General features: G+C 39.2%; 1 protein-coding gene across 1 annotated transcript in view; it reads right to left on the reverse strand.

Moving 5' to 3' along the window:
* The window catches only part of DNAH11 (dynein axonemal heavy chain 11), a 281,936-nt gene that overhangs the window by 166,595 nt on the left and 92,643 nt on the right, over positions 1–22,698 (reverse strand). Inside the window, 3 exon segments of the mRNA XM_081800433.1 lie at positions 1,583–1,743; positions 3,533–3,664; positions 20,693–20,926. Coding sequence (XP_081656559.1) covers positions 1,583–1,743; positions 3,533–3,664; positions 20,693–20,926 — 527 coding nt within the window.

Genomic DNA, 22,698 nt, shown 5'->3' on the forward strand with positions numbered 1-22,698 from the left:
TTGAGTTTGATAAGTTCTTTATAGATTTTGGATACTAGCCCTTTATCTGATATGTCATTTGCAAATATCTTCTCCCATTCTGTTGATTGTCTTTTGGTTTTGTGGACTGTTTCCTTTGCTTTGCAAAAGCTTTTTATCTTGATGAAGTCCCAATAGTTCATTTTTGACCTTGCTTCCCTTGCCTTTGGCGATGTGTCTAGGAAGTTGCTGCGGCTGAGGTCGAAGAGGTTGCTGCCTGTGTTCTCCTCAAGGATTTTGATGGATTCCTGTCTCACATTTAGGTCTTTCCTCCATTTGGAGTCTATTTTTGTGTGTGGTGTAAGGAAATGGTCCAGTTTCATTCTTCTGCATGTGGCTGTCCAATTTTTCCAACACCATTTGTTGAAGAGACTGTCTTTTTTCCATTGGACATTCTTTCCTGTTTTGTCAAAGATCAGTTGACCATAGAGTTGAGGGTCCATATCTGGGCTCTCTCTTCTGTTCCACTGATCTATGTGTCTATTTTTGTGCCAGTACCATACTGTCTTGATGATGACAGCTTTGTAATAGAGCTGGAAGTTCGGAATTGTGATGCCACCAGCTTTGCTTTTCTTTTTCAACACTCCTCTGGCTATTCGGGGTCTTTTCTGGTTCCATACAAATTTTAGGATTATTTGTTCCATTTCTTTGAAAAAAGTGGATGGTATTTTGATAGGGATTGCACTGAATGTGTAGATTGATCTAGATAGTGTAGACATGTTCCATGCTCTGGCTCTGTATCCATCTCTTGAACTGGCCAATCTCCTTCCAATCTTAGCAACTTTGCACTTGTCTCTGCCTGTCACTTTCTGCCCCAGGATGTTTGCAAAGCTTCCTCGGTATCATTTAGGTCCCAATTCACACAATCTATAGTGGACTCTCCATTCAAGATACTGTGTAACATATCACCCTGTTTTATTTTAGTCATAGCATATATTATCATCTAAAATAACTTGGTTAACTTGTTTATTATTCCTCTTCATTCCCAGACACTCACATGCCACAGTCAACTAGAAAGTGCACTCTATGAGACCAGGAACCCTGCCTGTTTAACTCTGGAGGAGTACTCAGCACCGTGCTTCCTAAGTGTTGGTTAAATCATTTAACAGATGTTCCCACTCTTTTCTTCCTTTCACTGTAGGTAACCCTTCAAAAATGAATCAGCATGTAGGCAATTCCTATGTTTACACTTTTGATAAAGGGATTCGGGGGTGGGAGGTTGTTACAAACCCTGGTATCAGGATGTTAGCCATAGATAATCAGAGAGAATGGACTCAGTGATCAAGTGTGCTGCCCTCCACATTAATCTGCTCATGATTTCATGATTTATATACCGTCTAGTATACTTCTGCTTCTCTAATTTGGTTCTCTTTAACTTATCTCTACCTAAAGTCAACATTTACTGTGTCGCTTCATTAGTTCACTTACACACAGCTTTCATACCTTTCCAGTTTGTTCATCATTTTCTCTTACTTCTCTCAGTTCCATCTCACACAACTTTACCCAGGCTAGGGGACTCTTCCGGCTCGCTTTTTCCCATCTGATTCCAACTTATCACTCTTACCTGTCAGTTAGAGGAGTGATCACTAGCCGAGGACTGTTTCCTAAATATTCATAGAAGTACTGGAACTGGGCATCACAAATATTAACAAAGCAGTGTTTCTGGACGTCCTCCCACTGGTGACGAAGTTGAGACAGCCAGGCAAAGGCTTGGGGACTGACAACCTGAAAATATCACATGATCATTACACACAGGACACTGATCATTTTGAGGCAACAAATTATTAATCTAATCAATCCTGCTGATTCGCATCTCTAATACTCTCACAAAAGGGCCATGTCTTGTATGCTATTGCATGTTGCAGTTGCATGTAAATGGTTCAATACTTAATCAGAATACATGTCATAAGTCTTCATTTTAAGAAGGCTTTTACTGTAAAACAACATCAGATTGTTCAAGCAAGGCTTTTTTCGCCCCTTTTATGAATCAGTCTAGGGGAATCTGATTACTTTTCTAACTTTATACTCGTATCTTTGAAATCAGATGGAAAAATACACTCCGTAGTCAAACACATAATCCATAATTTCTGCATGTCAGAGATAGCAACAAACTGTACCTTCAACAAAGTCCATTCTAAAGCCAGTTTTACTTTTAGGACAGAGATTTCCCACTTCGTTTTTCAGTCACTCAAATTACAGTATTTATTTCATTGCTATTCATTGCTATTGCCTATCCATTTTTTTTCCATTTTGAAAAAATAATTTCAGTCTCATACATTTGTGACCCTAGGATTTCTCAGGGACCATTTAAGTTACCAAAGTTATTATATACTACATGTTCTGACATCTACATAAATGTCAACACTGCACATTTGTGCATATTAAATGATCAGAAATTAGGCAAAGTCTTTACCTCTTTGAATACAAAGGACATGTTTTAAATCGTAATTTATCCTACTGCAAGTGATCACCACTGATAAAACATAATATGTAAGAAGGTACAAGGTCATATTCAGAGTAGTTATCAATAGTTCATTATCAAAATGAGAATACACGGTAAATGGCATTTTGCAAGGATCAGTTTTGGATTAGCAATTAAACAACATCATTCACTAAAGGTCCAGAACTTGAAGAATTTTTTTTTTACGTTTATGGCTTACACCAAAAAGTACTGCTTGCACTCTCTGGAGAGAATTAAAACTCACTTTGATTTTAATAAATTGAAAAAGAACTAGCAAAACAACAAGAAGCATCTCAGAACACATACATGCATTCAAAATTGAGAAAGGAACGGTCTTGCTTTAGAGTACCACCCCCCTGAGACAACAAAAGGGGTGTGGAGAAAGTAGCTGATAGGCATGATAAGCCAATGTTGTTCAGGAGACAAGCACACTTGTGACATTTCTAAGTAGGAATGTATTTTAGAAAAAAGCTGAGAAAATTCTTTCACATTAAACACTGCCAGTATTTAAGAAACACATAGGCTTTGTAAAGAGATAAGAAGGATATTAATGCCCTGGAAGGATTAGAAAATGACTTCTCTAAAATCTGTCATTAGGCTTAAAAAGACAAGGGGTGACCAGTATTTGTCTTTCTTCAAAACAAAGGCACACAGAGATGGTTTAAATGACAATCTTTATGCCATAGGCTGGGAGGCCACACAGGTGATAATCACAGGCCAAAGGACCAAGATGATGACATGCAAAAAGTCTGAAGGCAGGGAAATGAACATGGTGACTTCACGAGGTTCTCCTATCCTGGGTTAATTATTTGGATGATGTGTATTAGAAGTTCCTGACTTGGAGAAACTCTGTGGGATACCACTTGGGCTAACTCTCATGAAGATAATTAGCTAACTCAAATCAAAGTCACTCTTAGTAAGTACAACTAGCTTCATAGGACTCATTAAAAATACACAACATAAAAAAATGACTTCCTCAGAAGTACTCTCGATAATAAAAACCACTTTTAGGAAACAACAACAAAAGACATGGCATTTCTATGAAGAACTTGCCTTCTGAGAAATAAGTTTGGCCACCACATCTCTGGCATGGACGTCGATGGTACAAATTGTCATGACCTTCTGACGGTCTCCAGGTAGGAGTTCTCCCAGTAAAAGCGCAATCAGGGTATTCAACTGAGAAATCTAGAAGAAATTGTGTAAAAAGATGAAGATTACAGAGTCTAACAGTCCAACAGTCTTCTTATTTGTGAAGACCCCTCTAATTTACAAAACCTTTTCAAATATGTATCTCAGCTAGCCCTCAAACAACCCACGGGGAGGAGAGAAAGGCAGGGATGTTACTAAATTAATTACTTAAATACAATAAATATTATAACCCCCACTCCCATCCCCTTGAGCTGAGACTCGAGAAGGCAGGCAAGTGCGTAAGGACAAAGCCAGAGGTTAGCAGCAAGGTTTCCTGGCTGCACTGAACTGACTCTTCATCCTCATGACGTTGAGTCCACAACTTTGCTGGGATAGACAAGATGACAAATTGTAAAAGGTCAAATTGAGCTAACCTCCGTAAAAGTACATTAAGAACTAAATATCAAGTCGTCTTTTTGTTTGGTTTTTGTTATTTGGTTTTTTTTTAAGATTTATTTATTCATTTTAGAGAGAAAGAGAGAGAGTGCGCAATGGATGGGCAGAGAGAGGAGAGAAAAAATCCTTAAGCAGACCCTGGCTGAGTGTAGAGTCTGATGCGGAGCTCGATCCCACGACCCTGAGATCATGACCTGAGCTGAAACCAAGAGTTGGATGCTTAACTGACTGAGCCATCCAGGTACCCCATTATTTGGGGGTGTTTTTTGTTTGTGTTTGCATAGCAGATAGGTTAGTAGGAAAATATTTAGAATGTATAGCTGAGGACTATTGCTCTAATTCTTCTTACTCACACCCCTATTCTTAGGTCCACTGATTTCTTGTATCAATATTTTTCAAACTATGGGTCTCTTTTCACAGAATGCAAAGGAACAAAATGGAATGACAGGGAATAGAAAATGGTGCATTACAGAAGAATATGTATTGTTTTGTGAAATTTTCAGTTTCAGACTGTTGAGTACGTACGTATACATACATGTGTAAACTAGATCTGATACAAAATATTTCTTACTGTTAAATTGTGTCAGGAAGCTGGTGGTCATTTTGTTAGCATGCTTATTTATTCAGAGCATGCCTGCTTTATTCAAGGCTTCTTAGCCAAACCCCACCCACCCCAGTTCTGCTCTATTTCAGGGTAACACAGAATAAAACAATATTGCCTTTTTCCTTTTTTACTCTGCAAAGGACAGTCCACTGCAAACTGTTCGCTCCTGAGAGAACTGGTAATGAGTGAATATGACACATCAACAGAGGCTCTCAAACCTTTGTGGCCTATTGTCAAAAACACACTCCCCACAGCACCATTATCACATCCCAGAAAACAGCCAGCACTGCACACTTCCCTGAGCCTGCTGGGCAGCTGAACTGGAGAAGGTTATGTAACTCCAGTAAGGATGCAGAAGGCAGGCAGAAAGACAGTAACCAGAACATGCACAGTTCACATTCAATTAGAATATGCAAGGTGCCAGGCACTAAACAGGTTGCCTGTATCATTCCATTCAATCTTCACAAAAACCGATTACTATCCTAACTTTGCAGATGAGGAAACTGAGTCACAAGCATATTGGCACGAGAGGGCTAGTTCAAATCCAGATAGTCTGCCTTCAGAGCCTGAGCTCTTACTGGTCCCATCACCTAAAGAGCCACCTACCACCTCTGAGGTGGAGAAATCCATGTCCAACAGGCATTCAAGAGAGACTTAAACCCAGTGGAAGGTTGGTTCAAAGGAATAAAAAGTATGTACTTTAGACATTCAGAATATACAACATCCTTATAAGTATTTATCTGCTTTTAATACTTTACATCTATAAAAGGTAGCCACATGATAAAAAAAAAAAACAAACAGAGGTGATCATTATTTCACATATGCCATATTCAGTGTACCCGAGATTTTAGGTTCCACGAAGGCACATCTGCATCTGTCTAGTACACTACTTGGTCCCCAGGGCCTCTAAGGAGCTGGCTGTCCAACAGCATGTACTGTGTTTGCTGAGTACATTAATGAATGTAATTAGCTTATGCACATCGAAGTTTACTAAAAAAGTTCACACGCATGTTGGTTAGAAAAGAGGTATTTTGGCTTTGGCTATTTTCTCATCTGGGTCAAGATATCCAGGCTTTATGGTCTCAAATCTTACACCAGTTCTGGTATTCAGTTAACAAGAATGGGCTATAGCGACAGTAATAAGATCTTATGCCTTGTATGAACATTTGTAATTCCAAGTGCTTTCACATGCATTGTCTTGTCTGAGGCTCCTACACCCTGTGATTTCTCCTTTATCGATTCATTTGTCACCAAAGTTCAGTCAAGTGAAAGAGGATTAAAAATATAACTCGTCAACATTATCTGCTCAGCTTCCTATGTTGGGGATCTGATGTTGTCTCTCAGGATTCCACGTTCCTGGCAATGCTCTCTTGTAAGCAGTACAATTCTGTGCCCAAAAAATAAAGTGATAAAATGTCTATCACTGGGGCAGCAGCCTCAGGCACTCACCATCTGGGCATACTATAAATGCATACCTGTTTATGGCCTGTGACATATAAAACATACCTGGGCAGCTCTAAAAAATACATACCGTCTCATGTAATCAGCACTTACTCTTCCCTTGATCAAAGCAGTGTTAGGTGATGTTCTGGGAGGATCATGGATGTCTGCCTCAAGTCAACAGCCTAGCCCCACCATGAAACACAAGTGGCTCTTTTTCTTGTACACCTTGCCTTTGGCTGGAGCCTAAGCACAGCATATATCCGGAGCCGGAAAGAAGCCTACCCTCAAATACAATCCAAACTCCCCTTCATGAGCACAAAGCCCTCCATGACCTCCCACCCCTCCTTTCCTACCTCACATCACTCCACCTGTACCAGCCTTGATGTTCTTCCATCATGGCTGTGTCAAGGCCAGAGAGATGGTTTCATCTTCCTGGAGGTGTTTCCCCTCTTATCTTTATACAGTTGGCTTCCCCTCATCATTCATCTCTTAGTTCGAAATCGCCTCCTCAGATCGGCCTTCCCTGGCCATCCCATTTAGTATGACCCCTACCCCATTATTCTACAGGCTCCTATTTTATTTTCCTCATGGTACTTACTAGTATCCTATCATTCACTTACTTATTTCCTTGTTTACTATTTGTCTCCTCCACCTGACTCTAAGCTCTAAAGGAACAAGGCCCTTACCTGTCTTTTTCAGTCCTGCAATCCCATCCCCAGTACAGCGGCCAGCATAAGGCATGATCTCACTACACTCATCATATGAAGGAAGGAAGGAAGGAAGGAAAGAAGGAAGGAAGGGAGGGCAGCAACAATCCATACCACATAAACATTTTTTCTCTCAGTCACACGGTAACACAAATGTGATGACTGTTTCCAGAGGTTACAAGTCAAAGCAGAACTCAGATACATAATTAGAATCCTTTTGTTAGTGTAAAAAGAAAGTGCTATGATAGTACACATCGAGGGCTTGGAAAGACATTTTGGAGGAAAGGGTATTTATGCTAAGGCTTAAAGGATGAGTATAAACTAGGATGTAAAAAAACTAAGAGGCTGGCCCCCCCCCCGAAAAGCAGGGTGGAAGCCACCAGAGGCAGCCCGTGTGAACACACAGGAGACAGCAGGGTGACCTCGTCAGGGAACTGACACAAGTCTCACACAGGAGAGGGGCGGGGCCAGGTCAACCACACGCTTGAGGACGTGCAGGGCTTGGCCGACTTCTTAAGGAGTCTGACCTTCAAGGGCAATGAGATGTTGCTGAAGAGTTTTAAGAAGTGTGATAGTAGTTAAATTTGTGTTTTTACAAGATTTCTCTGCTTGTAGGATGATGAATTGGAGGGAAACCAGACTAGAGAAGAAAGATCTGAGAGCAGAATGCTATTGTCATCCAGGTGAGAAAAAAGTGTGTCTGGGACCAGGATATTAACAAAGTGGTGGAGGAAACCGTGAGAACAGGTATATTTAGGATAACTGAAGAGATGTGGTGGCTGATTGAACAGCAGGTAAAAGAAAAGTCAAATGGGCTTCTAGGTGAGCAACTAATGAAGGACGACGGGTATTTTTTTCTGAACCTGGGAACACTGGAGAAGCAGGTTTGAGAAGAAGAGTGAATATTATTTTCCATGTTCTAGGTTGGAGATGCCTGTCAGACATCCAGTGGAAAAGCCCAATATACTTTTGGTCATGCTTCAGGAGAGAGGTTCGAGCTGAAGGTCACAGTCATGAGCATCGTACAAAAGAAATGAAGCAGCCGTAAAAGCAGATGCGATGAGCAGGGAGGTGTGGTGTGGTGAGAAGACATAAGCACCTAAGTCAGAGATACAAGGGACAGACATGAAGGAGGAGGAGGAAGAGGAGCAAGGAAAGAAAACTGAAGAGCCCAAGACGCTGATGACGAAGTAGATTTCAAACAGACATGAAATAAGGCCAGAGAGTATTAAAATAGGAGGAAGTATTTCTAACAACAACAACAACAACACAGAAAGGGACTCAGTCAAGTGGTAGAACTGGGTCATCGAGAGGAATGAGAATGAGAAGATAAAACAGGCAAGTATCAATATTTAGGTCAAACAGCTTGGTTATAAATAAAAGTTACAGGGTAAGAGCAGGAAATGGGAGAGGTGACATCTAGGAAGAATTTTCGCTGGCTATTTTGTTTATAGGCAATGGGAGACTTGGGAATGTTTAAATGCTGACAGCAAGGAGCCAGAATGAGAATAGGAAGACACAGTAGAAAAGGCAGCCAGGGAATCCCAAGAGTCCATTTCAGAAGAGACCTGAGCACAGGTGGAGAAATGGCTCCCAACAGAGGCTCCACTTCCGTTCCAACAAGACAGTGGTGCAGAGGGCTGAACACCAGCTCATCATGGTTGATCTACTTCCTCTCTGATGGCATCAACAGATAACAAGAGCTGATATTTAATGAGCTCTTACTATCTAATAAGCACTGTGTGTGTGCATATGTATGTGTATACATAAAGCATATATGTATATAATTCTAATTTAATCATCAGAATAACACTATGAGGAAGGTACCACCATGATTCCAATTTTATGTAAGAGAATTTGCTCAAGATCACACAGTTCTAAACAGTGGAACCAGGATTTAGGACCTGATTCTAGGATTTTATTGCACATTTTATAAACACAAAACTTTCCCATGTGGACAACCTATTATTCACTACCAGGTCTTGTTGGCCAGCCAAAAGCTGACCTATAATGATTCTGGCAATGAAGGGAAATAACTAGGTATCCACCACCTATGAATTCTCTTGTTTGGATACAAATGGAAACACTTCCCCAAAAAGCCACATGAATCATGACCACCACTGACTTTTGTATGTTAGAGACGTCTAAGATACTAAGGTGTTCACAAAGAGGGCCACCTGCTTGGTGGGATGATGGTGAACTCACCAAGAAGGAAGGTATCAAGGTCAGAGAAAAGGGCTGGTTCTTGATCCACGATGGTAGCTGATTCTCAATTCTGTCCTGACCCACCCAGCTCTTGTGGTGGTGCAGTATGAAGAGACCATATATGTGAACCTAAAGAACCATGCCACTAAATACTCGAGGCTTAAATAACACAACACAAGAAGAACATCTTCCTTGCAGCAGAAGTGTGCAATCTCCCCAGCATCTGGCAAGGCACTTCCCAACTGAGGCACACCTGAGCCACGGTGGCCGAGAAGCTGGAAGCGCCCCTCTATTGCAGTGGTAAGATCTGAGCTTACGGTCGTCAGCGAACTTTGCTCTGCAACTACTATAGCACTTGAGGGATCAGCTACCAGAATCTTCGATCCCTTTCCAACTGGACATAACACAGAAGTAATGTTCTTTTCGTTTTATAACAACAGCATCAAGGATCTCAAATCCTGAAAATCGCCCATGTTTCCGCTTTAGCAGAATCAGAAGCAATGGATTTTCTTTTCAGCTGGAACAAAGCAAAGTGCTGAAGAAACCAGGTCCCATACTCTCTTGACACCATCAGGGCATGTGCTGTGGAGCCCCTGCTGTGGCCTTCCTTTTCACTGTTCATTTCCTACTTCTCCATTAATCATATTGCTAAACCCAGCACAATATTGAGTAATGAACGTCAGCGACAGTGCATGGAATTACCTCATTATTGTCACTAATGGAAAGGATTCCAAAGTTTCACCATTAAGCATGATTTTCTCTGCAGGTTTCTAGAGGATATTCTTCATCAAGTTGTAAAGTTTCCTTCAAATGCTTGTATTAAGAAAGAAAAGAGATGTATGATCAGTAAGCCACCACCTTAAGAAACTTGAAAAAGAGGAGCAAATTAAAGTAAGTAGATGGAAGTCATCAAGAGAAAGCAGAAATCAGTGAAATATAAAACAAGAGACAGAAATCAACAAAGTCAAAGATTAGTTCTTTGAAAATGTAAATAAAAATGACAAACACAGAGAAAGCCTGATTTCAGAGAGAGAGAGAGAATACAAATCACTAACACCAGGAATGCAAGTGGGACATGATAGGCGATCCTCCAGATGTGCTAAGGATAATGTTAAGAAATGAAGACCAATTCACATCAATACATTTGAAAACTTAGATCAAGGCTGAAAGTAAATGTCCTGTAAAGGTCCAGATGAGGTCTCTATCGAAATGACTCCATGTAGCCATGGCGGTGTTAAAGCATCCAAAGACACAGGCACTGGACCAGATGTGGCCAGGGGGCTGTAATGTGCCAGTCCCTGACTTCGATAAAATGGATAAATACCTTGAAAAACACCAATTTTCAAAAGTGATGCAAGAAAAAAACAAAGAAAAAAAGCTAGAGAGCAGTGTGTGTGTGTGTGTGTGTATTGACATATATATGTAAAAGAAATTGATTTATAATTAAAAAATGATCCACAAAGAAAACTCCAGGCCCAGATGGTATCTCCAGTGATTTCTATTGTAAACTCTTTCACAAAATACATGAGAATACAATATTTTCCAATTCCTTTTAAAGAGCATAATGCTGATGCCCAAACTGGCAGAGGTATTATGGGGAAACTACATATAAACATCCCTTATGAACATATATAGAGAATTCCTGGACAGAGTATTTGCAAATGAAACCCAGCAAAAATACATATATACATATATAAATGATCATCCATCATTAGCCAAGTGGAGTTTATTTCAGGAATGCAAAGTTGGCTTCACATTCAAAAATTCACCACAGTAACAATAAAAGAGGCAGACATACGAATAATCTCAACAGATTTGAAAAAGTTCTATGTCTCTTCATGATAAAAATTCTCAGTATAGAGCAATGGAAGGGCTCTCCCTCAAATTCAGAAAGGGCCCCTCCAAAACCCTGTAGCAACTATCATACTTAAAGGTGAAAATTTAAATTATGCTTCCCTGAGACTGGAAATAAGCCGGGATGTCTGCTCTAACTACTTCCATTCAACATGGCACCGGAGGTCCTAGCCGAGTCAGTAACTCAAGAAAAGGGAATAAAGGGCAAAAAAGAATGGGAGACCAGAAGTAAAACTGTTATTATTGACAGATGATATGTTCATGGACACAGCAAGCCCTATGAAACTATAAAAAAACTTACTAAAACTATTAAGCAAATTTGGCAAAGTCCTAAGACACAAGGTGAATATTAAAAAATCTACCTATTTTATATGCCAGCCACATTGGGAAACAGATTTTTAAGCATCAAAACATATCAGCTATTTAAAATTATGTCTAGCAAGAAATGTGCAGGACCTGACATTGAAAATCACAGAAAATATTTTGAGAGGAAATTAAAGACAACCTATGTCAAGACATATACCATCTTCTTAGATAAGATGCATCATGGTTGAGATATCCACCCTCCCAACATTCCTATTTATATTTGATGTCATCCTAGTTAAAAATTAGGCCAAAAGATTAGGCTTCTAAAAATGAACAATAGGATAATTATGTAGAAATGAACAGAACCTAGACTGGCCCATGGCCCAAACAATTTTGGAAAAAAAAATTAAAAATAGAACTAAGCTGGAGGCTATATATATATAAACATGATTTCAAGGCTTACTATAATAATTAATAGTTGGATATGGCATAAAAACACAAAAACAGATGAATACAACAGGAGAGTCTGGAAATAGACCCCTATATAGGACTTTGATCAAGGTGCCAAGTTAATAAAATGGAAAAGAAAAAAAAATTACATATGGATCACAAATCTAAATGAAAAACCCAGAACCATAAAGCACCTAGAAGGAAACAGGAGAATCTTTTCATGACATTGAGATAAGTAAGAACTTCTTATGCATAACACAACACTTATCAATCATAGAAGAAAAATTTGATACACTATACATCAAAATGAAAACATTCCACTCACAAATATACCATTAATAAAATGAGCTGTCTGTTCATTTCCTTCAAAGGAACTGTAACCAAATAAAGAAATCCTCTAACCAACAATAAAAAGACAAACAACCCAATTAAAAACAAACAAAAAAACTGGGCGAGTTATTTGAACAGACACTTCACAATAAAAGATATATGAATACCAATAAACATGTTAAAAGTTACTCAACATCTCTAGACATTAGAGATAGCCAATTAAGACCACAATGAGATACTATTTCACACCCATTAGAATGTCTGCGATTGCAGAGACTGATGACACTCAATATTGGCCAATGTACAAAGCAACTAGAATTGTGTCACCTTGTTAATGGGAATGTAACAATAGAGATCTGTCTGGCAGTTTTTTAAATGGGTAAACATATACCTTCCCTGATTCAGCAATTTCAATTTTAGATATTTTATCCGGGAGAAAGGAAAATCTTTGTCTATCAAAAGACTTGGACAAGAATATTCCAAGCAGCTTTAGAAACAGTAGCCTCAAATTGGAAACCCCAGTGTTAGTCAACAGAATGGATACACAAAGTATGGTATAGTTATACAATGGAATACTAAGCAACAAAAAAGAATGAACTTCTAACACATGCAACATCACGCTTGTTAAGAAATGAGAACAGTCTGAGATTTTACCCCACTTGTATGCTCAAGTCAGCCTGGCTCAGATTAAGGCACAAGACACAGAGCCTCTGGGTCACGGATAAAGGACAAGTCATTAGTCACACCAATAGCATTGAGTAGTATCTAAGTATCAACATTTGCACCTGTCCCCGATCCCCAACTTTTAAAGGATAAGCCCAAAAGAGCCACATAATCCTTGTATATGCAATGAGTTATGTTATAGCACAGGAAACTTGAGTTTAGGGAACCCAAATCTTTTCTAAAGGAAAACCATGTCTGAACTTAGCCCTGGAAGGAGATTTTTTCTTTATTATACTGGACAGTAAGCCAATCTACCCTTTGATCTGGAGAGAAACGCTATAGAGACTATCTTGCAAGAATGTTTGTATAATAAACATCCTTGGAAGATAGCCTAGAACAAAGGCATTAAGTTCCTCCACTCAAAAAATGTACAAAACTTGAGACCCACAGAAGATGGTCTCCCAACAGTGTTAAGTGAAAAATTCATGAGATTGGCCAACAGAATTTTCTTTTGTACTTTATCAATGCCTGCATTTTCTATCAAGTTTATTAGAATTTTATAAAATGAGTAAAAAAAATTCCATCTTTTTCTACACTCTAGAACAGGTGATATAACATGGCATGTATCTTTTTTTAAATGTGTGATAAAACCACTGGAGCAGGGCTCAACTTAGGGGGTAGGTATGCAAATTCAACTGCCTTGATTACCATTTCAATTATTTCTGTGGTTACTGGTCTACTCAAATTTCCACCTCATTTTATTTTTTTATATTTTTAAAGATTTTATTTACTTATTTGACAGAGAGATAGAGAGCACAAGTAGGCAGAGAGGCACGTAGAGGGGGAGGGAGAAGCAGGCTCTCCGCTGAGCAGGGAGCCCGATGTGGGACTCGATCCCAGGACCCTGGGATCATGACCCGAGCTGAAGGCAGACACTTAACCGACTGAGCCACCCAGGCGCCCTCCACCTCATTTTAAATCTATTTCAGAAACAGTGTTCATGGAGAATCATCCATTTATTTTAAATTTTAGTTTAAATTTTTATGCTAAACATTAAGTCACACATAGTGTTATACGATCTTTTTAAAATCTCATAGGAAGTTATGGTTCCTTTCCGTGATTTTTTCCTTCTCCTTCCCCGCCCCCTGATGTTTTTTTTTTTCTCCTCTTAACTACAAAAATTTGTTATGGGGACACCTCGGTGGCTTGGTTAGTCAAGCATCTGCCTTTGGCTCCGGTCATGATCCCAGTATCCTGGGATGGAGTCCCGCATCAGGCTCCCTGCTCCACGGAGAGCCTGCTTCTCCCTCGGCCTGCCGCACGCCTTGCTTGTGCGCTCTTTGACCAATAAATAAAATCTTTAAAAAAAAAAAAGTGCTGTTATGGTCTATTTAAAGACACAATTCTTGGATTTATGGATTAGATTGGACTCACATGCATATGTGTGTAATAAATCTCCTTCTCTTACATCTGTCACTGTGGAGATCTTGAATTACTTCAGGATCTGTTCTGCTGCTTTCTCTAGAACAGGGATTTGCAAACCACAGGCCACCAGACAAATAAAGTTTTATTGGAACCTCACCATGCCTATTTATTTAAAAATTGCCTATGGCTTCTTCCCTACTGCAACAGCAGAAATGAGTGGATGTGAAAGAAACTCTACAGCCCAAAGAAACGAAAATATTTCTACCCCATCCTTATTTCAAAGAAACAGCTGCCCAACTAGACCTCTAGGGTCAAGATGGAGTCATGGCAAAAGTCCTCAAGAGATATCCCACAATATTTATGATGCACTTCTCAGGGCTTTATCCTGGGAGCAAACACACTCACTGATAATCTCTTGGGATGTAAAGGAGACAGAACTGTCCATCTCTTCTACATTTACTCCTTAACACTGACCATGGACCTCACTTTTTTTTTTTAAGATTTTATTTATTTATCTGAGAGAATGGGAGACAGAGAGCACGAGAGGGGGAGGATCAGAGGGAGAAGCAGACTCCCCACTGAGCAGGGAGCCCGATGTGGGACTCGATCCCGGGACTCCAGGATCATGACCTGAGCCGAAGGCAGTTGCTTAACCAACTGAGCCACCCAGGTGCCCCAAGGACCCCACTTTTTTTAGTTATTGAATCTGAGTTTGTCATTTCCCTGGAATTTCACTGGATCAAACAGGCTTATCGCTATAATAGTCTCTTCTTGTTTCACCTGTGGTTTTCTCTGCTCTTAATTACCCATTGCATCTGCTGTCAACTTCTAGGCATTCCTCAAAGTATCTGGTTCAGCGTATCCAGATACAATATCATTTTTTTTTAATTGCTTATCATTCAGTAAAATTTTGGCTGTGTTAAAGTAACCAGATGAAGCCCAAGATGAAGTCACTCATGCTAAATGCCCTGTGTCAGCAAATTGAAACTTAAGTTTCTATGCTCAGCTTTCCCAGAAAGGCAGGCCTAGATCAATCAGTCAGCATCTGCCTGCTGCATACAAGTGACCTGACCCAGCTCCAACACTTCCCTTTGCTCCGTATGAGGAAGGTAAACCTGATTTAACCAATCAGCAAATGCCCAGTATAATTTCCTTGTTCCTGCTCACTTGGACTACAAAAATCCCTTGCTTTATCAGCATTTTGGTGCTCCTTTCTGTTAGACTGGATGATGCCTGATTCATGGATCACTGAATAAAAGCCTACTAAATTGGTAAATTACAGAAAATTTTTCTTTTAATAGATGAGAGGGGAGGTAAAGAGTATGTGCTCCACTCATATGGGTTCCTGCTACATTATGAAGCACGAGGTTATCAGATTACACTTTTCTAGAGAAGCAAAAATAAAAATGTGTGTCCAGTATACATTGGATAGCTTCAGGCTTCACAGGCTTTCCTATTCATGTAATAAAGTTGGGATAAGGAACACTATCAACATTGTATCCAACTGGTCTTGAAAGAATCTCTCAATGGCTAAAAGTGAGGCCAAACACTGGCCCTAAGAAGCAAAACCAGAGTCTCTTTCTTATATGTATTTCTTAGTCCTTGTGGTGGGGGGGTGATGAATGATCTTATATTGCTCATCTTGGGTCTTACTGAGAGTGCTCTGGGTCATGTCCCAGCACAGCAGCAATTAGGTTTTCAAGTCCAAAATGCTTCCATCTCTTCTTTGATGATTTTCACACAGCTTAATAATAAAGGAAGAGTAGAAAATCCTTCTTACCAGATCCCAAGCCTCCAGAACAAAATACTTTTGCCAAGGACCCCTCAAATCTGAGCAAGTGAATTTACTAGATCTGTAATATTTTCTAAGACTCTGGCAAGGCAGGGATATATATCCAAAATGCAGTATTTTTGCCTTTAATCCCAACATTACCTCACATAAAATCACATAAAAGGAAAAACAGAATTTAAAATAATAATTTATCTCACTACAATTTGGACGTGAGGACTAAGCAAAGAAATTATTTGTGCAGGTAGATCATCAATTATAGCCAACTCTGATCTCAGTTTAAAATGGAGTGATTTTAAAGGACTAATGTTCATTTTAAAAACTGCTCACAGTATTAGCGGGAGTAATTTTAATTAAAAACAAACTCCAGCAGATGGTTACATCCATTTTTGAAGAGAGGATGCTAATGGGGTTTCAATTTAGATGCACCCACTTCTCATGAACCTCACTAAGGTTTCAACAGTATTCAAATGTTAGCTTCTCTAATATGCATATTAGTATCAGTTACAAAATTGAAATACTGTATTGAAGGCATCTGTTGGCTGGTCTGTCAAACATTTCAATTTGTGCTAAAAGTGTTTCATAATTAAGCAGATAAATGCTTTCTTCATAAACCTTCCTCTTGTCTGCTTCTCATCCAACATGAAAAGGAAGCATTACATAACTCTTGAACAGAATGGAAAACTTTATTTGAAGGGAGAAAAAAAAAACCCTATAAATTCTGTTAATTAGTGAAATATGCTGAAGCACCTGGGATATGAAGAACTTTAGCTATTAGAATAAAAAGAATCAACCCAGTGTTGCCGACAGGGGAAAGAGTCGACACCTCTCATACACTGATAGTGGGAAGGTAAATTTGCACAATGTTCCAAAGGCTTAAAAGAGGTATATCTTTGGGCGCCTGGGTGGCTCAGTTGGTTAAGCGACTGCCTTCAGCTCAGGTCATGATCCTGGAGTCCCGGGATGGAGTCCCACATCGGGCTCCCTGCTCAGCAGGGAGTCTGCTTCTCCCTCTGACCCTCCCCCCTCTCATGCTCTCTCTATCTCATTCTCTCTCTCAAATAAATAAATAAAATCTTAAAAAAAAAAAAGAGGTATATCTTTAACCTAGCAATCTTACTTCTGGAAGTTTGTCCTGAAAAAATAAAGAAAAACATGAACAACATGTATGTATGCATATACAAGGCTGTTTACTGCAGTATTATTAATGATAGTCAAAAAATAGAAAACCAACCTAATCACCAGTTTTAAGTATAGTAATAAAAGACACTCTGCAATGTACTGGATTAAGCTAAATGGGCAACTCCTTCATTAAAACACACACACACACACACACACACACACACAGCAAAAATACACCCATGTACAAAGTCCACAGCAGAACATGAGAGAGGTGGAAGGAGATGGGACAGAAGGAAGAGGAGTGGGTGGAAGGGAGTAATAGTCCCTGATGCCAGGAATGCGCCTCAAAGCCAGAACAGTAGCAAATGTCATGGCAGCCTAATGTAGGATTTGGGTACAGATTCAAACATCTGGAAACTGAGATTTAAACTGCCACACAGGAACACAACATTTCTGTCTCCTGCCTCTCACACTCCCTGAGCAAGGCCGTGAGTTGGAATTGAGATGCTGACATGTAGCTGAGATTCTCAGAGTCTTACATAGTCTAATAAAGAGCTCTAGAAAAATTCTACCGACCAGCTCAGAGAAGCAAGATGAAAGCCTTTGGAGAGGAAAAAAGTCCCTTTAGAGATATCAAAACCTCAAGCCCATGCCCTGTGATCTGGAAATCCTCAACTGAGTAACCAACCACAAAATTAACCCAGCATCCACAAAACTTGGAAGAAGCAAGGAAGAGAAACACACTATGGGGATGCACACTCTCTCCAGGGCACACAGAATTCCTACAGAGAAAAAAATTACCTAAGTTACAGCACAAAAAAATGGAGAGTTTGAAAATATGATAAGAGGTTAAAAGACGGAGGGCATGAGAAGGTTCAACATATAGCAGATAAAATTCTAAATGAAAAAATAGAGCAAATGGAAGAAAGGCATCAATCAAAGAAAAAATGGAGGGGAATTTTCCAAAGTTAAGACAGACATGTAACTGAAGATTCAAGAAGTTCACAGAGTACTTAGCAGCTAAATTGGAAAAGCAAGAGAAAAAAATCTTCAAGTAGATACAATAGAAGAAAACATCACAACCACAAAAAGAAAAAAATTCATAAAAGCAGCCAAAGACCAAAGACTGAATGTTCCTACAATTAACATGAAGGAAAAATAATTTGACCTGAAAGTTTATAGCACCAATGAAGGCCATAAGATAACAGAATATTTTTTAAAGTTCTGAAAGAAAATAATTCTCAACTTAGAATTTTAGGCCTTATCTATCAAGAAAGAAGTCAAAAGAAAGACAAGGATCAGAAAATGTCCTACTTATTATCCATCACTGCATAAACCACTAAAACATACACTACAGGAGGAAGGGAATTGGATTTTAAGATAAGAAATGGGGTAAAAAAATAATGAACAAAGTCACTGCTTAATATGTTGGTAAATCTGATTTAAAAAAATGAAATTAGGGATGCCTGGGTGGCTCAGTCGCTTAAGTGTCTGACTCTTGGTTTCGGCTCAGGCTGTGATCTCAGGGTGGTGAGATCGAGCCCCACGTCGAGCCCCGCGCTCAGCACAGAGTATGCTTGAGATTCTCTCCCCCTGCCCCTTTCCCTGCTGATGGTTTCTCTCTAAAAGTAAATAAATAAAATATTTTTAAAAAATTAAACAGCAGCATGTAAAATAGGAAGTGGATATCAGAATAAAGATTTCCACCGTCCTTGCGAGGAAGAGGTAAGATCTATTAACAGTGAGCCAGAACATAAGCACCGTGAAGTCAAGAACTTCACTGCTGGAACCACAGAACCTACATCAGTGCTTGATGAGCTCTCAGACTATCAGAGTAGACCTAGAGAAGGGAGGAAATAAATTCTGGAATACCCAGATAAAGGGATACTATTTGGCCATTTTTATTGTCAATTTGATACATATTTACAGCAAGAAAAAAGGTAGACAATACATTGAGTGAAAATACAAAGTAACAAAATGTATTACATGTAAAAAAATATTTTTTCTATGTATATTTAGATAATTGACACATATCAGCACAAATACACATTTATGTAAATAGCTACAAATCGACGTATATTTAAAGAGAGACAGATAGATGTCTACACATTCACAAAGAAAGAGGAAAAATTTTTGACGTCTATATGCCAAAACGTCATCAGTGATCACCAGTGGGAAGAGAAGCCTAGGCTATGGGTGTTTTCTAAAAATTATTTTCCTTTTTTTCTTTCTCAACCTGTACTTTCTTCTTCTAAGTCTTTAATAACACACGATAATAAAGAAATCATGACATTGAAAATAAAGTTGATAGAAGAAATATCCATAACACATAATTTACTGTTTTAAGCAATTAAATATTTAATTATCACAGAAAATGGTATCTTGTAAGCAAAGAGATAATTAAATGAAGCAAGGGAAAAATAAAGTAGGAATATGTATGCTGAAAAGTTTAAGTTTGAGCAATGACTGATAATACCTGAAATCTGAAAGGACGTTAGAATTTTTAAAAAAAATCCTTTCTTCAATAGATAATGAAAGTACTTTTAATAAATGCACAGATATCAATAAATTAACTAACCAGAAACTTATTTTTATAAAACCATAGTATAATTGCAATTTAATTAACTATTAATGTTCATAAAAAAAAATTACCTACTTAGCTTCCTCATCCAAGTGGCATTGACTTGAACTGTAGAGCTATTGCCCTAGGAGGAAACCAGTCACTTTTGAAAATCCAATCTTGTAACCTAAACCCAGCTCAATATAAACCAATGCCCTCTTTTCCTAAAGATGTACATCAAGAATATACTTCTCTCCAAAGGAAACAATACAAAGACTTCTTTAATAACATCAATAAGTCAGGTGATCTCTACTCAAGATTCAAGCAAAATTAAAAGAAATAATCAAAACACTCTAAAACCTAAAATTCCTGAATATGTTAGCAATACAAGTATCCTTCATCCTCTGCATCTATTTGATTTTTCAGGGACTGAATTAAAAGTACTGCTAAGAGGGCAAGCAATAGAGAGCAGTGGAAAGCATTCTGAATTCTGCTGGTCCTGCCAGTGTTACTTACAAATTGTACAACATTGGGGAAATCGCTTAATGTCTCTGGATTCACACTTCATCCACTGAAAATAAGAAAGGTAAACACACTAATATTTAAATACTTTCCAAATCTAAAAGCCAATAAAAAAGGCCAAATCTCTGAACTGTTCCACAACTAGGAGCACACCTTAAGTCGGGAGGCTCACGTAGAGGTGACAGGGTAAGCGGGGTGAATAAAATGGAATTCGAAATAGATCATTTTCCACAATTGCTCATCTGTGATCTGTAATTAACCAAAACCCAAAATACATGAAAACATCTGTCTTTGCCGAAGAGCTCTCCATCTCTCTGAGTCATGCAAATCATGTACATATTTTGTAATAAATACTCCATTAGACTAGATGGAGAGTCTTACACAGAATGACAGAAATAGGCACAGTGTCTAAGTACATGTGATATACTAGAGACTTGGGGGATGAGTGATGTGATTTTTTTTTTTTTTTAACCCATGTAGCAATCCAGAAAGATAACACAAAGCTAGAGAAAGAAAAGTCAAACCACTGATTGCTGAAATAGTCCTAGCATAGTGCCTGGCACACAGAAAACACTCCCCTAAATGACGGAGGGATGAACGCCAACCTCTTCAAGTCCCTTCAAGCCTTGAAATCACGTCTATAAAATACCTGTTTTTTATGGAAGTCCTTTAGGGCCGTTTCATAGCCTTCCTCCAGTCTACTGAAGGCTATCACTACATCTGTCGTCCACCAGATCTGTGAGCCTGTGAGTGCAACCTGGGCGGGGAACTCCAAGATCCACAGTTCCCTAGGTTTTTCTTCATAGGCAGCTATGGCCTCTGTGATGGAATGTCGCACTGTTCCCTGCATCGTCTTTTCAAGTCCCAGGAGCCACGTTTCCACCTTTTGACGCAAGTTGAAATGATTTAGCACAGGCTTAACTCTGGAAGAGAGATAATTCCACCCTCCCATGGGCTTAAAAGCCATGCAGAGAGAGAGGCCTCAGGTGTGTTTATATTCAAGATTTATTTATTTATTTTGAGACAGAGCACAGAGGAGCATGAGTGGGGGGAGGGGAGAGGGAGGGAATCTTAAGCTGGATGTGGGGCTGGATCTCACCACCCTGAAATCACGACCTGAGCCGAAATCAAGAGTCAGATGCTTAACCGACTGAGCCACCCAGGAGCCCCGGATTTATTTCAAATCCAGGTAGAAAACTAGAGGAGGTATATAACTCCAAGGATAAGGTGAACAATGGATGAATTTCATTGAACCTGTCTTCTCCCAGGATAGTGCTCAACTTATTTCACCTACTGGATGGCTAATAACTTTCTGCAGCCTCAACAGAGGAGGGGTTCTCAATTACTGATTTTTCACATCTGAAGACAAGGGGGTTCTGGACCGAGATCCCCTGTGGTAATGCACAGTGTTGTGAGAAACCGAACATCACAGCTATCTAGTAGATAGAGTAATATGGTGGAGTAATATTTAGAGCTTTGGGGATAATGGTAGATTGATTTTTTTTAATGTTTTTTAAAATAATTTTTAAATATACTGAAAATTCTTCTCTAAAATCTTCCTAGTTCTTAGTCTTAAGACAAAGTGCTTCCAGAAAGTGTCTTAATTATATTCCCTACTGGTTCTCATCTTCACACTTGTCAAAAATTAGACAGCAGGAGAGTATAAGAGATAGGACAACTGCTGACTTGTGAAACTTAATCTTTTTTTTTTTTTAAATGCAAGTATATTTTGCCCCCACAAATTTATCTTAACCCATTTTCTAACCTATTCAAATATGCTTTGTTATATTTATCCACATATCTGTTTCCATGGGATGATATTATCTAATGAAAGAGATATGTACACTATCCACAAATAGTTGACCTCAGCAATAAAAAATGATGATAATAAATCAATTCCAAGGACCATATGAGATCGTGAAGATGTTAAAACTGTTTTTTGGGGGGCGCCTGGGTGGCTCAGTCAGTTGAGCATCCAACTCTTGGTTTCAGGTCAGGTCATGGTCTCAGGGATGGTGAGTTCAAGCCCCTCATCCAGCTAGGCTCTCAGCACGGGGTCTGCTTGAGATTCTTTCACCCTCCACCTCTTCTCCTCACCCCCACTCATGTTCGTTCTTATTCTCTCTCAAATAAATAAATAAATAAAATCTTAAAAAACACAAAAAACCTTTTATTCCCCCTGTGTCTGTGAAAATGGCAGAAACATTCATTCCTAGAATCTTTCTCTGGAGAACTGGGAAGGAGTACTGTGTAGTTAATGAGCTGACAGCCTTCCCTACTGAGAGAAAAAGGTGGCACTGCCCTAGCAATGGGCCCCATCATCCCAAGAGCCTTCCCCTCTGACTCTGTAACTGGGTTTTGTTTCATGTGCCCGAGTTCAAGGTCTCTGATCCCATCACTACTTTAGTCACTAAGCACAACACTTGATGTCACCCAGCAACTAGTTCCTTCAGGAAATCAGACATCATTTGAGCATTTCCCAAACATTCTGGGATCCCTGTCCTCAACTTGGCCACCTCCTCATAAGAACTTTCCAGTCCATCTGGGAAGACCAAACACACATATAAGTTGATGGATCATCTCCTGTTCAAATGACTATGCCAACAATGGCTACTTAGCTCAGCGTGATCTGAGAACTAAGCTCTGACGAGATGT

Source organism: Leptonychotes weddellii, chromosome 12 (genome assembly GCF_054177405.1).
Source record: "Leptonychotes weddellii isolate Sample4059 chromosome 12, ASM5417740v2, whole genome shotgun sequence".
In the NCBI taxonomy this organism is placed as follows: domain Eukaryota; kingdom Metazoa; phylum Chordata; class Mammalia; order Carnivora; family Phocidae; genus Leptonychotes; species Leptonychotes weddellii.